The sequence below is a fragment of the Stegostoma tigrinum genome, chromosome 3 (assembly GCF_030684315.1).
Source record: "Stegostoma tigrinum isolate sSteTig4 chromosome 3, sSteTig4.hap1, whole genome shotgun sequence".
Lineage (NCBI taxonomy): Eukaryota > Metazoa > Chordata > Chondrichthyes > Orectolobiformes > Stegostomatidae > Stegostoma > Stegostoma tigrinum.
Window position 1 is genome coordinate 28,215,956 of NC_081356.1, and position 17,248 is coordinate 28,233,203.

General features: G+C 43.5%; 1 protein-coding gene, 1 long non-coding RNA gene and 1 other non-coding gene across 7 annotated transcripts in view; 1 reads left to right on the plus strand and 2 right to left on the minus strand.

The window, feature by feature from the left end:
* The window catches only part of LOC125450744 (amyloid-beta A4 precursor protein-binding family A member 1-like), a 179,990-nt gene that overhangs the window by 21,030 nt on the left and 141,712 nt on the right, over positions 1-17,248 (minus strand). For all 5 annotated transcript variants that reach the window (XM_048526845.2, XM_048526842.2, XM_059644034.1 and 2 more), the window contains 5 exons: positions 14,856-14,942; positions 12,085-12,270; positions 6,965-7,144; positions 4,278-4,490; positions 823-942 (listed from right to left, as the gene is read on the minus strand). In XM_048526845.2, the coding sequence (XP_048382802.2) occupies positions 823-942; positions 4,278-4,490; positions 6,965-7,144; positions 12,085-12,270; positions 14,856-14,942 (786 nt within the window). The remainder of the gene's footprint in view (positions 1-822; positions 943-4,277; positions 4,491-6,964; positions 7,145-12,084; positions 12,271-14,855; positions 14,943-17,248) is intronic.
* Positions 4,022-4,127, minus strand: LOC125451369 (U6 spliceosomal RNA). Its single transcript, XR_007247283.1, has one exon. It is a non-coding gene; the product is annotated as a U6 spliceosomal RNA (small nuclear RNA).
* Positions 6,914-12,333, plus strand: LOC125450747 (uncharacterized). The gene is made up of 3 exons (XR_007247141.2): positions 6,914-7,096; positions 9,625-9,693; positions 11,960-12,333. It is a non-coding gene; the product is annotated as an uncharacterized LOC125450747 (long non-coding RNA).

Sequence of the window (17,248 nt, forward strand, 5' to 3'; positions counted from 1 at the left end):
TGAGCATGGGCTGAAATCAAAAGTCCACCCACCATATGTAAATAAATGGAGTTAACAGACCCCAATATTATGCTGCCCACACCATAATACAATTGCCATGGGTAAGCAGGCAGGAATTTTTTTAAAAGTAGGTGCAGGAAGGAAGGGAATACCGTCTTCAGCACATTTGGGGCACTTTCCCCAGAAGGTAGTATCCCTATGTCCCTTCCCCCGGCATGGTCTTTAAAACCCAGTTCTAAGGTCGTCAAACCTTCCCTATCAATGCCCCTTACTCATCTGAGTCGCAGTACCATTAGCATCCACTGTGAAGCTCTGGAGCTGCAAGCCAATCTGATTTTCCAGCAGCTCCAGGGTGAGATGTCCTGCTGGTGTGGGGCAAGGAAATATACTTTGCTGTAATTGTGCCCCCCCACACACAGTGTTACACCCAGACAGCAGTCAAGATTTAACCACACTGGTGAGAGTCTGGAGTTACATGTAGGCCAGTCTAGGTAAGAACAGCAGCTAGATTCCCTGAAGGGTATTAGTGAACCAGATGTGTTTTTACCACAATTGACAGTAATTTAATTTCAGACTTTTATTGAATTCAAATTTCACCATCTGCTACGATGTGATTTATGCCCCCAGAACATTATCCTGAATCCCTGGATTGCTAGTCCAGTGATATTACAACCACACCATCCGCCCACTGTAAACTTTTGCCTGAGGACCTAACTACCTCATTAACTTCAGTTCATCTTCCACCATCTTCAACATTGTTGTATTTCTCCTTTACATCCCAGATGGTCCTTCACCAAACCCAAGCAGCATGATTCCACTTACAATGCCATTCTGGACACTGAAACCCAGCTGATAGCGAAGGTCCGGTCTTCTAATAAGTACTGTAGTGACGGGTGGGCATCGCACAATGTTCAGTTTCACACGAGCTTGGTTCTTCAAACCCTTAATTTGAAACAAAACACACAGCATTGGTTATTTCTTTGACAGACTGAATTCTGGATCAAAGAAGGAGCAGGTAAGACTGAGGCAGATGTAGGATTATATTTCAACTATCTGTTTAAGTGGCTTCCCTCCCAGCTCTCACATGTTTGCAGTGCTGTCCTTTTACCTCTCTGGTCATCAATATCATCCTGTAGACAGCCATAGTTCTAAGTAATGACTTCTCTGTGGGGTCCACAGTTTACAACTACATAATCACCTTTCCACACAGCAAAGTACCAAGTTTAGAAAAACAGTGAGCAGGGAGTGGAAAGACCAGGAGGGATGTGGCCTGAATACACAGATAAGGAAGGTGTGAAACAGGATTCTGAAGGACAGTGTGATATATTATGTACATATAAATATTTTGGAGTTTTTTTTGGGAAGTACAGTGGCATTTGAGATCAGTTAATTTTCTGAACAGTTTGGAAAAAAAAACTAGGTCAGACAGTCCTTCCAAAACAGTGACCTAATCCAGTATATATCAGAAGGCAGGGATCCCCAGAGTATTAATGGAAGCTTGTTTCTGCTGTGCTAAATTAGGACAGTCAGTGTAAATGATGAAGGCTATTAGCTGGTTTTTGGTTCATCATAATCAAGGATTGATTTTAGCCCTGGAAATCCAGAGATTAGAAGCTTTTTTTTGTCAGATTGGAGGAGACCTATTGGGGTCAGAAGAAAATATAATTCCTCTCCTTCAAAAAAAGCAAAGCACTGTTAAGGGAAAGCAGAGTTACCTCAGAAGAAACATTTAGTTCATGCGACTTCCAGACCGGGAGTATGAGATTACAAACTGGCAGGTTAATAAACTTGCTGAGAATTTTAATCTCTTTGCTTTGTAATTACACACGCAACACAACTTCAGTTCTCAGTGAAAAACTGAAAATCAGCTATGTCAAATTTAAAGATTTGATATGGGGGAATAATTTCCCTGGATTTAACTTGTTGTAAAGTGACAATTTTGAAGAATTGATTGAAACATGGCTTTGCTGAGTATTCTAAGATTTACTGTTGTGTTCTTTATTTAGATAATCTGTCTTTTTCTGTTTTCATCTTTTGTGTAATAAAATCTATAGAAACTGTTGCTAAAGCCACTTGTGACTATATTTCAAGGATTGGCTGCCACATTAACCAAAACAAAACTGATCTCTCAAGCCAGATTTCTTTCTGGAATCCGGCACGTCCAATAGCACCATCAGCTGGGATCACAGCCACAGGAAGGAAATGAACAGGAGGAGAATGAACTGGACAAATACATGTGAGTGTCACTGGAAGTGGCAGGACAGCAGTTACCACACCCAAGGCTTCATTAATAAGGGCGCAGGATACAAAAGCAAAGAGATTGTTATAACCCTGCATAAAACATTGGTTTAACCTCAACTGGAACATTGGTCCACATGCTACACACACCACAGGAAGGATGTGAAGACATGTGAGTGCAATAGAAATTCACTAAAATAGCTCCAGGAATGACGAACTTTAGTGATGTAGGTAGAGCAGAGAGATTTGTATGGAAACAAGGCAGTGGTATCTCTGATGGTGATTGGGTGGGATTTCCACATGATGATTAAATGGACTTTCAACATAAAGATATGAGATCATCTAGAATATCCAGCCTTTGTCAATGGCCAAATGAAGCTGTAATCGTCTATCTTCCTATGAATGACTGACAGAGGTCTCCCAGTATTACAGTATCAAAATGCACTCTTTCAATTGAAAAAGCATAATTTTGGATGCAAGCGATCCTCTCAACGTGGACCGATCTCAGCTCCAAGTCGACAACTTGGTTAGCTCAAGACAATGGAATCATCTTTCACTTTCAAACCCCTGTCTACATGAGGGAAAAGCACGTCCTGATATCTTATCTGATTTAAAGGCGAAGAACTGAGGGAAGACATTCGCTGTTAACAAACAAACAAGAAACTGTCACACCTCCAGCCATGGAGATCAGCTTCTCAAAGTCATACAGAATAGATACAGACCCTTTGGTCCAGCTTGTCTATACTGACCAGGTCTTCCAAACTAAACTAGTTCCATCTGCCTATGTTTGCCCCATATCCCTCTAAACTTTCCTATTCATGTACCTGTCCAAATGTCTTTTAAATGTTGCTATTGTAAACGCTTACCAATTCCTCTAGCGGCTCATTTCACATATGACCCACCCTCTGTGTGGAAAATGTTGCCGCTCAGGTCCCTTTTAAATCTTTCTCCCCTCAACTTAAAATTACGCCCTCTGGTTTTGAACTCCCCTACCTTAGGGAAAAGGCCTTCGCTATTCACCTCATGGCTTTACAAACCTTTATTAGATCACCCCTCAACCTCTGATGTTCCAAGGAAAAAAGTCACAGCTTATCCAGACGCTCCTTATAACTCAAGCCCTTCTATCAGTTTATATGATTGAGAATGACTGCACCATTCTGACGGAGATGCCAGCGACAGCTATGAGGTCAACAAGGCCCTATTACCACATCAAGGCCAATAAATTATTTTCACTTTTATGCCTGTTTAGATCATGTATCATCTTCTTCCTGTCTATTTAACTTAAGCAACATTTGTAAACCCAATGTTTCTGAATAAACTTCCCTTAAACTGTGCACGAGTTCTCAACGGCCTATCTTAGGCAATCTGTGACTTCCAAACCTTAAAAATCTTATATTCTGCGACCATTCTATGATTCGGCAGCGGGGAAGGGTTGTCTGAATGAACACCTAACTGAACAGTGGAACAAGGGGTGACACACAGGGAGTAGGTAACTAGGTTAGGGTCAGGGTTGCAGGGATATGTAGAAGAATCCAAAAATAAAGCCAAGGATTCACTACGCTGGGAGGCAGCAGCCAACATATTGGCAAGGATTCTCCATAGGTTTCAGCTTAAAAACAGCTCAAGAGACGAAGCTGGTCAAAGCAGGTTATTTGACAGCATTGAGGTAGAGGCTGAAACACAAGGCACAGTGTTCCACAAGTGATCTTCACGACTCAACAAATAAGTGAATAATGCTCGGCTCCAGACTGAGTAGGAGACCTGGACTGCAAATGTTTGAAGTGTACACGTGCAATGCTTCATGACTTTGCATGCCATCCTTGGATGGGGGCTTTGCTAATGCTCTCTATATCATCCCAGTTTTAGTATAAATGGGGCTGTGTGCACATGAATCACAGAAACCCTACAGTATAGCCCATCGAGGCTGCACTGACCCTCCAAAGAGCATCGAATCCAGACCCAACCTCCCACCCTATCCCCAAACACTGATACACCCTTTCCCCAACATTATCATTGCATTTTAAGAGTGGATAATGTACCTTTATGATGCTCTGACAGGTAGACAATGGGAGTCCCACCAGGCTGGTGCCATTGATAGACATGATTTGGTCCCCGATGTTCAACTTCCCAGACTTTTCTGCTGGGCCGGCGTGCATCATGTTTGCAATAATTACAGTAGGGAGTATGGAGCCCCAACCAGACTCAACAATGACCAGACCCAATATTTCACCTTTCTGCTTATCAACATGAACCTGCCAAAAGAAACACCAGAAAGGGGTTACATCAACACCTGCCTCTATTTAAAATACCAAAGACACTGGAACAGGAGGTCAATCAGTACCACAAGCTTGTGGTAACATTAGCATCATTTGTGACCTAACTCTATCTACCTGCCTTTGCCTCATATTTAACATCTTTAGTTACCAATCATCTAGCATAACTCAGATTCAAATTCAACAAATGATCCAGAACAACTGCTTTTTTTCCTCTTTGTGGAAGGATTCCGTATCTCTCCAACCATTTATCTATCCAAGTGCTTCCTAATTTCACTCCAATAGAGTCTTATTCTAATTTTGGCAACTGAGGCAGGTAGCTCAAGTTGGAACATTTCCTGTTTTGCAGCATCCACCTCAGTTAAAAGAAAACACCACGACAAAATGCATGGTTTATGCACTCCTCCCACCGCTGCCCCCGCAACACGCCATAGAAAGCCACAGGAGAAGTCGAGGGATGAGGGAGCTTGTTTCTCAGTGTCACCTCAGCACTTTGGAGCTCTGTGCCTGTTGTTTAAGAGGATGTCAGGCTCACTACCCCCTACACACCTCCATTCACCCACCCTCCCATGGTCCTTCATACCATTCATGACAACTTAGTGCTAACCCGGGTTTCATATCCTCCGTCACAGTCCCTCCTGTTTCCACTCCACTTCCTTCGCCACTCACCCAGTATCTTGGCACAGGCAGACCTCACAAGGCACGTGGAGATGGAAAGATGCCTAATAATCAAAAGCAGCTCTCATTCCTACATAGTTGATATTGAAAATATCTCCCATTCATAAAATCCAATCAAAGCTTTTAAACCTTCATGCCAATCCATATAAAAACTAAATATCAAAGATAGCTCATTCTTTTATAGCCTCATTAAGCTGTCAATTGAACTGTGAACTCAAAAGCTCTTTAATTGTAGATTTTGAAATGCAGCCAAGAATCCATTATGATATCTTAGGCAATTGTCCACAACGAGCTCTATTCAAACTGTCCAACAAAATGTCACTATTTTTCTAACATGTACCTGTCAGGGCTCCCTCCTGTTTGACCTCAAGTGCTTTCTGCAGTAGAGGATTCCACAGGGTCACCACTGTGAAGAATCTTCTTCTCATCTCAGACCTAAGTGCCCTATCCCCTATCCCTAGACTAACCTTTGGTTCTTAACTCCCTGGTCAGTGGGAGCATCCTTTCTGTGGTTATCCTGTCTAGGCCTGTCGGAATTTTACAACTTTTATGAGTGAATTTAGTGCAGATCGATCAAGTCTCTGTGACCTCCTTTGTGAAGACAGCACCAAAATATTACAATGTAGGCCACTACCATTCTCATGTGCCAAACAATTTTGAGTCCATGACGTGGAGGCGCTAAAACATAGTCAGGCAAAGTTTGAATGGGAGGATAACAGGCCTGACAGTGGGTTCACCAAACTATATCATTCTAGATTGTCTCCTTTGGGATATTTTTAATATTCTGAATGTGAAAAGGTTATAAAATTATAAAACGTTTCATCCAATCTTTTCACCAGGTCCAAGATGGCGGTGGATTAGGGCTCCAGAATTTTTATGTTCTCTCTTTTCATGTTTTTCTCCCATTCTACTTATTTCCCTCCCATCCTCAGGTGGCAGCAGGGGGACACTGTTGAGCCAGCAGTGACTCAATGTGAACCCCAAAACAACCTCGGGGGACTCCCGGCCCCGAGGTGAAGTCCAACGCAGACTCCCAACCCTGAAGTGAAGCCCAGTGCAGATTCCCAGCCCCAAGGTGAGGCCCAGTGCGGATTCCTGGCCCCGAGGTGAGGCCCAATGCGGATTCCCAGCCCCGAGGTGAAGCCCAGTGCAGATTCCCAGCCCCGAGGTGAGGCCCAGTGCGGACTCCTGGCCCTGAGGTGAAGCCCAGTGCGGACTCCTGGCCCTGAGGTGAAGCCCAGTGCGGACTCCCGGCCCCGAGGTGAGGCCCAATGTGGATTCCCAGGCCCGTGCTCCTCTGCTTTAGAAAGACTGTAACGCTGAACTCATGACTTTATTTCTTTATTTTTCTAATTTATACCTAAGATTATGTACCTCAGCAACTTTGTATCTAAGATGGCACTGGAAATGGCAACCTTGCACACTTCGTGTACATGTGACAGTAAAACGATATTCTAATTCTGATACTTGACCATCACATTATACAATAACGTGCAGATGTTGAAGCAATTTAAGTTCCATTCCCCTCTGACCTCATCTGGAATGTACTGTAAACTTTCCACACCGTACTTTACAATAACTTCAGTAACTACAATACAGTACTACAATCAATAACTTTACAAATCAGAATAAATGCTACAGCACTAAACCACACGCATGCAATGCCATTTACTCAAACAGAAGGTCATAAAGTCAGCTGTTTCAAAATCTCGTCCCTCCCCCACCACCTCTTCGTCAAAAGGAGAGCTCCTACTATTATGGGAAGACACACGTACTTCCTTGCAGTTTTCCGACTTGGAAAAGTGAATCAGGTCATCATTGTACATGTCCTGAGTGTTGAGGAGATCACTGTATTCTTTCTGGCTCAAATCTTCAGGATTAATGCCGTTCGCTCGCAAGAACTCCTGGTAAGCGACACTAAAGGCCTGGCCTATGGACTGAGCTATTAACTGGGCCTACAGAGGAGGGGGAAAAAAAGGAAAGGAGCATAATTACAAAGGATCTGTGCCAAACTTTGCATAATTAGGACTGCAACAGATTTAACAGCAAGATGATATCGGTTTTGTGCTTTTCAACAAAGAAAGCAAACATTTAAAAGTACCATGGTAGTCTCTTCCCTGTCTTTAAACAATGATTCTCAAGAAACCTTCAATCAAAACCTGCAATAAATAGCAAGGCTTCAGTGACAATTTCTGACATCTGTCTGTAACACTGTTTCACGTAGAGAGTGTGCTAAGTTTATTTATAATCTTGCCTGTAGTTTTCACGGGGTGGTGGAAGGGGAGAGAGAAACAAAATAGAAATTTGGCAAAGCGGGAGCTGCAAGTTATTTTGGAAAAGCACTGATGCCATGGAAACCATAAAATATCCACCACCTCACACAGAGTGCTCCGTGCCTAGTGGCACTAACAAGTGGACATCATGGTCAGGAGACCTGTCTCTGCAGAGTGGGTAATGAAGGAGCGAGCTGAGAAAGAGAGAATTGGAAGCAGACATTTACTTGGTGGGAAAACATCATACATGGGAGTCTCTCACAATCTACTGGTGGCTTGACTGACATGCCCCCACTCCATTCTATTCCCCCACCTCTCCACCAACTCAAATTAGTCAAGAGATTGCAACTATAAGCTGCATTTATGTAGCACTTTTAATGTAGTGAAAGGCACTTCATAGGAGTGTTCAGAACAAAACCCTGTTGAAATTACTGAAACAAGCAGAGTTCACCAGGCTTACACCTGAGGTGGTGGGACTGTATATTTTCTGAGGTGAGGTGACTGGGCCTGTATTCACTGGAGTTTAGCAGAATCAGAGGCGACCTTATAGAATCCTAAAAAAATTATTAAAGGAAGAGACAGAGTAGATGCAAAGAAGTCAGTTCCCTTGGCTGTGGGGTTTACAACAGGGAACCTAGCTTCAGAAAAAAAAGACTTGCCATTTAGTTCTGAGGGAAAATTTCTTCACTTAGACAGTGCTGTGAAAAGACAGTCTTTGAGGAGGTTCAAGACAGAAGTTGATAAATTTCTAGATACTAATGGCACCCAGGGATAGAGGGGTGTATTGGGAATGAAGGAGATGTGGTTGATGATGAGCCATAATCTAGAATGGCTGAGTATGCTTAAGGCCCTGAATGGCCCACTCCTGCTGCTCTGTTTCTAAAGCTTGGTCAAAGGGGTAAGTTGCCAGAATGAGGGCTGGAGAGGTGGTGAGGATCAGGGTGGGAATTCTAGAGTGTAGGTCTCAAGCACGGCCAAAGTCAGGACCATCAATGATGGAACTACAGAAGTCAGGGATGTGCCGGTCGTCTGAACTGGGGAAGATACAGTGATCGCACAGGGCTGTGGGGCTCGAGGAGATTACAGAACCAGGGCCATCACCTGGTTCATGTGGCCCAGTGTCTTCACTACCACACTAGGGAATTAGGAAGTTTCTTTATTTGTCTTGGCCCTTTACCTTGGCTCTTCCATGTCCTGTGCATTTTCAGGAGTATTAGCTTTTCTTTCACATATACCCATTCTTTGTTCTCTCCCCTCCCCCTGCCAACTTCTAATTACACAGATTTCCTTGACACAGAAGAACTTGCAATTATATGCCGCGTTTAACAAAATTAAGCATCTAAATGTGCTCCACAAGTCATTATAGAGCAATACTATGTGATATTAGTTAGTTTTCAAGAGCATTGAGAACTCTGCATACAAGTCCAGTAGTGGCTGTACCAGGGACAAGCAACATCCAAGAGAGAATCAATGCTCGTAGATGGCCAAGGGAAAGCAGCCCTGTGAGCTGGGTCTGTTCCAAGCCTATAATTGGTGTTTGCTACAGCCCCCTCACTCACAGGTCGAGTTAGCAGAGTTAGGTCACATGGGATTCAGGGTGAGCTTGCCAGATGGATACAAAATTGGCTTAACAGTAGGAGACAGAGGGTGGTGGTAGAGGATTGTTTTTCAGATTGGAGGCTTGTGACCAGACGTATTCCACAGGAATCGGTACAGGCTCCATTTCTGTTTGTCATTTATGTAAATGCTTTGAATGGGAATATAGGAGGCATGATTAGTAAGTTTGCGGATAACATTAAAATTAGTGGTACAGTGGATAGTGATGAAAGTTATCTCAGATTATAAAGAGATCTTGATCAATTGGGTCAATGGGATGAAGAGTTGCAAATGAAGGTTAATTTCTAGTTACTAATGTTTTGGAGTAGATCTGTAGCTTGGGTTGTCAGTGTTGAGGTTGGTTACCCTCAGTGCAGCCTCTGATGAAGCGTCCTTGTGTTTTCCCGCCTGGCTTTTAAACTCTAGGGTCCGTTGCAATGGATTGCCTCACTTCTGGGTTTCCTCCATAGTGGAATGTATATGGGGCCGAGTTCAATGTGTATATTAATAGCCTGCTTCATGGGGTGCCATGCTTCCAGGAATTCTCATACTTGTCTCTGCTTTAGCCCGTCCCAGGATCTTGGTGTTGTCACAGTCGAACTGGTGGCTCTCCTTGTCCATGTGGATTGAGATGAGTGAGTATTGGTTGTGTCTTTTTGTAGCCACTTGGTGTTCATGTACTCTTGTTGTTAGTTTCCTTCCTGTTTGTCCGGTATTTGTGGAGCCAGCTGTGTGCATTTTTTAGCTTTACCCTTACTATCTTGCGGCCGTTTTGTTCTGCTGTTTTTCAGGCCTGTGGGTTGTTGATGGGTGGTTTGTACTTCACACTGCATTTCTAGTTGATTCCTCTCTAGTAGACATTGCATTCCAAATTCTAATTACTTATTGCACAAAGAAGCTTTTTCTCTTGTCATTTCTGATTCTTCTGCCAATCACTTGAACTTTGCGCCTTTGAGCCATCAGAAATAGTTCCTTGCAGTGGAATCTTACAGGGGTCTGAGTGATATCAGCTACAGCGTCATTTGTGGTAGAATTGGGGAAGTAGTCCAATGTAGCTCATCCCAAGGTCAGGAGCATCTCATTCCATTTTTCATACCTTTCCTGAGCAGCTTGGTGAGTTTCTCACTACGCAGTGAGAAGTTGTCGATTAAGGGGGAACTACTGCCTGTTTGAGCACCCTGTTAATGGCCCAACTTAAATCATCAACACTTGGTGTCCTGTCTTAGCAAATGCACCAGACAAGATCGATGTCAACAAATTTGGAATGGAAGTCAGAGTCTGGCAAATACAGCTGTTTGTTTATTCAACTCTGCTCCATGTTGCAAAGGACAAAACAACATCTCAGGGTATGATCCACAGTCAGAGGACACGTGCCCTCTTCATCCATGGACACTGCCTTCCAGCATCTGACAACCTCTCATGGCCGGCGTGATGCAGGATGCTCAAGAAGCAAAGGTCTGCATTGCAGAGCTCACCAGCAACTAGCATTGAACAGATAGAGCAAGGACTTCTGGCACACACGGAGACACCAGGCTATATCTCAGGCATGCTCACTTTCTCTCAGTATTTGTACACTCAGTGCCAATGTGCATGATCATAGCACCCCTGCCTTGGCAAGTGCTGCCCTGTTAGTGCATTAGTGTTTCAGCCAGAGCCAGGGGCTGTCAGTACTGCCCACACACACACACACACACACACACACAGACACAGAGACGCAGAGACACACGCACGGAGCAGGGATCTGCCTGAAGGTAGGTGAAGGGTCACCTTGTTATATGGCACACACTGAGACATGAATCTAACACCAACAGCATGCACCAGCAACCTGCGCAGCAAACCCACTGCATATTTATTCAACCAAGTGGATTGGTCAGAAACTGAGTGGAGGCTGCTGCTTAGTCCAGTCAAAGGTGAGGGGCTGCTGTCTGTTAAGTGGGGCAGGGGAGGGGGGGGGCGGTGGGGAGTCCCAGGACCATTGGTCATGGTCACAGTCCTCAAACATTCCAGGGGCTTGGTCATCATCATCAGTTGTCCACTCGGGCTGCTCAAGGTCAGGCGGTCTGCCTGACTGTATCCCAGAGAGTGGATAATCTTTCTGCAGGAGCAGGGCCAACCATGAGGCCAACTGCATATTGTCCATCAGGGAGCTGAAACAGGGGTCTGATCGGCCATGCCTGGGGGTTGCTCCTCAACGTTAGACAGTGTGGTAAATACAGGCTGTTTATTATTCAGGTGGGTGCGAGGGTGGTCTGTAGGCTCAGCTGTGGGGGAATCATTGCCAAAGGTGGTGGAGAAAATGCACTGGTGGGGACAAGGACAGTGATGTGACAGTGGAGAGAGTAGGGAAACTCCAGGTTCATGCAGGGTAAGCGGTGAGTAGTAGAGGGCATGGTAGGGCTGCGGGAGAGGGTTAGTGGCAGTGACTACTACTCTGGCCTCCACAGGGATAGCGCAGAGCAGCAGGTGTACTGCTGGGGCCCAGGGCTACCAAGTTCTCTTGCAGGCCAGGTTCAATATGGTGGAAATGGGATCTCCATGCAGTTGTAGTCATCACACCAGAATTCAGATTGCACTGTGACAGGTAAACTGCAGCTTCTGCTCATTTTGATTGTATTGTTTTAAAATAAAAGTGTGTGTCTGCATTTGTCTGAATATTTGCCTGTACATGAGTTTTCTCTGCTGGACAATGACAGTGTACTGGTTTACAGTGGGCACTGGGGACAGGGTGGCACTGACTTAGAGAATGTCCAGATGGGGCATTGCTAGGGATGGGTGAAGAGTGTTTTTTTAAGGTTAAACAGTTATAAGGCTGGGAGAATGGGCTAACTTGGACTCAGCCAAAAGTAGTTAAGATTCAGCCCCTTTATTGAAACAATTAATGATTTTGAACATTTCTTTCAGACCTCATCTTCACCTTCTCTGCTTTAACAGTTCCAGCCTATCTGATCTATCCATGCTACTGACACCCCTCATTCCCTGGAATAATTCTAATAAATCCCTTTTGCAAAGATACAAGTGCTACATACATCTTCTGACTCAAAGACGTGGCAGATCATCTTGTACTGCCTCTTCCCATCATGGGAAGGGTGAGATGCTTCCACACTGTCCTGGGAATTGGATCGAGGCATACGTCGACGTGCCATCAGCACAACAATATTCCCAATGTCTGCGATGTACGAAATAGTCCGTAAGGGATGGTCCATCATAGTTTCCTAAGAAAAGGAACGGGAGAGTGACAAGGTAGAAATTGAGCAGAATGTTCAACAATACCAATAATGCCAAAACTAAATAAAATGTTCAAACAGTTTGTTGCAGCGTTCTTTTGTTTTTCCACTCTTTTCAAACTGCTCACAGTAAGCTCTGAGGTTAAGTCTGATTTGCAATTTGAGGCAATTTATGATAAAATCCTTTCATGCAGAAAACAATGTGTCTGTAGATCATCAGCAAGTCTATTGCATTTTTAGTGTCAAGTATGTAATGGACAATGGCAATATATTTCAATATATTCAATAACCATCAGTTTCATAAGTTGGGAATGAGTTAGGACGTTTTTATAGGATTTAGGTTGCTTGTGTTCAGGAGCATTCCACTGCACTCAACTTTCGCCTTATGTGCATCATTAGATAAGTAACCTGCCGACAGGCAACATGCCCGAGCCCAACACATAAAAAACAAGCACTATCTCTTACACTGTCAGACATATAAACATGCATGACCCCACACACTCACCTACAGCAAGACAGAAAGGTGCACAATTATACCCATCACACACACAAACGTACACTCCTCCAGCCACTACTTAAACACTCACCACAAGCATACATATACATACATCAATGTACAGACACTCACCCAGCCACCGACAAACATCCACATTCACAGCCACCACACACACACACCAACAGCCACCCAACACAAATGCCCACCCACTTACACATCCACCCACCAGCATACATACAAACATCCACATACACACCTAGACGTTGCCACAGACTCACCTACACTCAGTAACATAAGCACACATATCCAGATGCATAGTTACACACACACACACACACACACACACACACACACCATATCCCCATCATTCACACACTCTAACCCACACCAACAAACATATACACCACCCTGCACTCCCAAACTTTGCCACAAACGCTGACACCCACACCCAAATACAAACTGTCACCCACATTATAGGTACAGAACTACACCCACACATACCCACCTCTAGTTGCAGAGCATCACGCACTAACCAAAGCAGTGAACAGAAATTATCCCAGATTTCAGCACGATTTCACAGGCATGCGACCACTAGCTAAACGGAAAATGCCAAAGCCTGTAAATCAAAAAGCTGGGTCCGCTGTACAAACTAATCTATCACAGAGCAAAGAGGTGATTAGCTGTCACTGGCCATGGCCACAACTCTCTGTTTACAGCTCACTGCTGAACCGCCCGACTGATGTGTTGAGACTGCATTCCGTCAAATCCAGCCAGTGGAGCCTAACAGATAGTGGCATGGCTCTCAGCAAAAGTACAAATAGAGCATTAAAATTTCCATTTCCTCTAATAGCTTGGAGCAGGGTGGGAATGTCTGAGGCTCTGACCTCTTCCTGACCTTACAGTGTCAGTTTGGACTGTTTGAGTGAGATTGTTTTGCTGACTAATTTGGTAGTACGAGGCCATTTGATCCATCATGCTGATGCCAGCACTTTGAAAGAGCTAAAGTAGCCTAACCCCTCTCCTGCTTTCCCAATGCAAATGTTTCCCATTCAAGGATTTGTCCCCTTTCCTTTAAACAACTACAACTGAATCTGCTCCCACTAGCCTATCAGGTGGCAGGTTCACTCCTCTCTCCCTGCGCTCTAGAATGGAAACAGCTTCTTTCTTTACCCGACAAAACACTTCTGTATTTTGGACAACCTTATCAAATCTCCCCTGAACCTTTTCACTGTGTAACTGGACCCTTATCACTGGGCACTGGCTGCGGTTAGTCTGCGGATTTGCTGTTCCAAATCCGAGCCTGCAGAAACTTTGGACTGGATTTGGATTTTAAGCCCCCTCCTTTGAGATTGATCTCAATCTGGTCAGCCCACTGGCAAGATGGCAAACACTGCGAGGTGGGCATCTTTCAGGTTCACCAGTTGCTGCCCCACTCTTGCTAGAAGTGAGATGGGCCAAGCAATAGGCTCCCCCAGTCTTTGTTCCCTAATCCACAGAGCTCCCCCCGCAACCCTGCACATCAAAACAGGGTATCCCTCTTCTGCCAATGTCTTTCACTTTGGGTTATGCATTCATACAGTCTGAGGGGGAGGCCATTTAGCCCACTGAATCGACCTCTACTGTACAGCAATCCAATCAGTCCCAGTCCCCAACCCAGCTCCGTACTTCTCATTCAATTTCCAATTGAAACCATTCACCATCTCTCCTTTCACCTCTTGCTCATAAGCTTAAATCTCCAACACCACAGTCCTGTAATTTCAGCGAACAGGAGCAACTAGTGTCGAGGGATGTGCAAGGTTACAGCGATAGGGGTAGGAGAGTGGGTCTGTGTGGAATGGTCGGTGTGGAACTCGATGGGCTGAATGGCCTGCTTCCACACGGTAGGGATTCTATGAATGTCTACCTTATTTACACCTGCCCCAAATTGGGAGGTGGTAGGCCCATTTCCTTATCATGGTAAAATTAAACAAAGGAACTTTCAAACAGGGTGTTTTATTTTTGCAATCAATTTGAAGTTTTGTTTTCAATCACCAATCACTTTTGAGGATAAACACAGGGCTTCAGTCCTGTCACTTACCTGCGAGTCAGCATTCAGCACCTTAATCCTCTGAGTTGAGATGAAGAGATCAACTTCAGTCATGGGCTGGCCCTCTCCTTCAGATGCCTTTAATAGGAGAGTACATAATTCAAGAGATCATCACTGGGACACAACTGACATATGCAGTCACTTGTAAAACACTCCTGCCACTGCCAAAGCAAAATCACTGACCATCCTTCAATTTTACTTTGTGTGCAAATTTCCTATCAGTAATAATAACACAAAGGGAATATGCCTAATTCCAAATTTGGAAATTAGGATCTTGCAGGGAATAGGGAGGACCCTTCAGCTTCTCAAGTTTATTCTCCCATCTTATCGTGATGGGTCTTTCACCACCACCTTACAACCCTCAGCTCCTGAATATCCTTCTTCTAAACACAAATTGCAGAGTTTTCAATTGATTTCCTGCCCCAACAGTTTCTTTGGAGCACAGTGTTCTAGGTTTCCATTTCCCTTTGTGTGAACAAATGTTTCCTGGCTTCACTGCTGAAATCCTAGTTTTATTTGTTGGAATTATGCCTTTGCATTCTAGACTTGCCCTTACATTAAAGCAATAAATCTTACTGGACTGAGTCCATGACATTGAACTGACAGGCAGGCAATTACCTGGAGCTTTAGTTAATACGGACTGCTGTGTCAATTTAATGCCAATCGATATTAAATTTGCACATATAGTGAAGAACGAGACAGAGATCCACATCAGCCAAATGCTCATGTATTTAAAGCTCAGTTAATGCGATTCATTTGGATTCTATTTAAAAGGATAAAATGAAAGCGAGCTGGGTTTTAAATGTACTTTAAAAATTATACATATACAATCCAGATAAACAAAAAAAAATTTAGGCATCCAATATGAGTTTCAGTTAACATGTAGCATGACAAAATATAATGGACGTATCTTGTAGCTTATCAACAGGAAGCAGAAGTCAATATTAAATGCTACCCATCAGAGGGCAGAGCAAAATGCAGGCAAGTCACTCAGTGTTGGCTTTATGCATAAGAACAGGAAGCAGGCTATTCAGCCGCTGAAATTCATCCTGTCATTCAGCGTGATCATGGCTCTTGATTCTGTCCACCTGCCTTGGTTCCAGTGAAATTTCATGCCCTGTTCTAGGAAAAATCTTTCTAATTTAGATTTAAAGTGGTTATTTGAGCTATCATCGATTGCTTTTGTGGGAGAGAGTTCCACACTTTCACCACCCTCCGCACATAAAATTTTTTTCCTAACTTCTCTTCTGAACAGTCAACTCTGATTTCATTGTTCCCTTATCCTAGATTCTATCTTACCAGCAGACAATATGTCTCTCTAGTGCTAGATAAACTCTTCAGATCTGGCAGCATCTGTGAAGAGAGAAACTGTGTCCAAAAGGGCTCTTCTTTGGAACTCAATTAACTCTGATTCTTTCTCCTCAGATCCTGCTGAGGTTCTCCAGCGCTTTCTGCTTTTAGTTCAGATCACCTGCATCCCCGCCATGTTGCTTTTATTTGAATGTTTCACTCTACTTAGCCTTTCAAATTAAACCTCAAACAAATCATTCTTTAAGTGTCTCTAGTCCAGGGGACGCAAGTGTTTTTTTTGCCATTTCATCTTATCATCCGAGCCTGGGATTCCCAAAGAATTAAAAGAGCAGAAACAGTTTAAGTATATTGCTTAGTTTCTTATCCACACTGCAGGAATGATCATAGGCTGAAGAATGAGGGAGAAAACTTTTAAAAGATAATGACAAAAATGAAATGAAAACTTATTTGAGATAAATCTAATGTGATAAGTTCAGTATTTACACTCAATTTATAGCATAACCTCAAGCCATTCAGCCCAATTGGTCCATATTGGCCTTCCCGCAGTTACCTTATCTTATAACTCTATCCTTCTATTTCTTTTTCCCTCATTTTTATCTAACTGCTCCTTAAATGCCCCCAATTTATTCAGCTCATCCATTCTTCATTTCGAGGCATCAACTCAGGAATCGAAAGGAACCGATAAACAAAAATCTCTTCATAAAGTCTGTTTTGCATGAGCATGAAATGCACACAATATGCTACATTCAAGAAGAAATAAGGTGGCAATGTTTTTCTTTGCTAGTGTCACTGGAGGGGAATGTGGGAGGCTTTAGAAAATAAAGTGAAACAAAAATCTTTGGAAATCGTCCTTTTCCTGAGTTTATTTGGCAGTTGACAAAAATAAAGCTTTCAAAAAAAGGCTTATTTCAAAGAAATGAGAGATGCAAAAACATACAACCTCACATGAAAATATACTTACAATGAAAGCAGTGAAAAGTGTCAATATTTTGTATTTTAAAAACTAATATGCAAACTTTCTGCATCCAGCAATCTGCAGAGAGTCAAAGCTGGGGGCTAGTGGGGAGGATTGA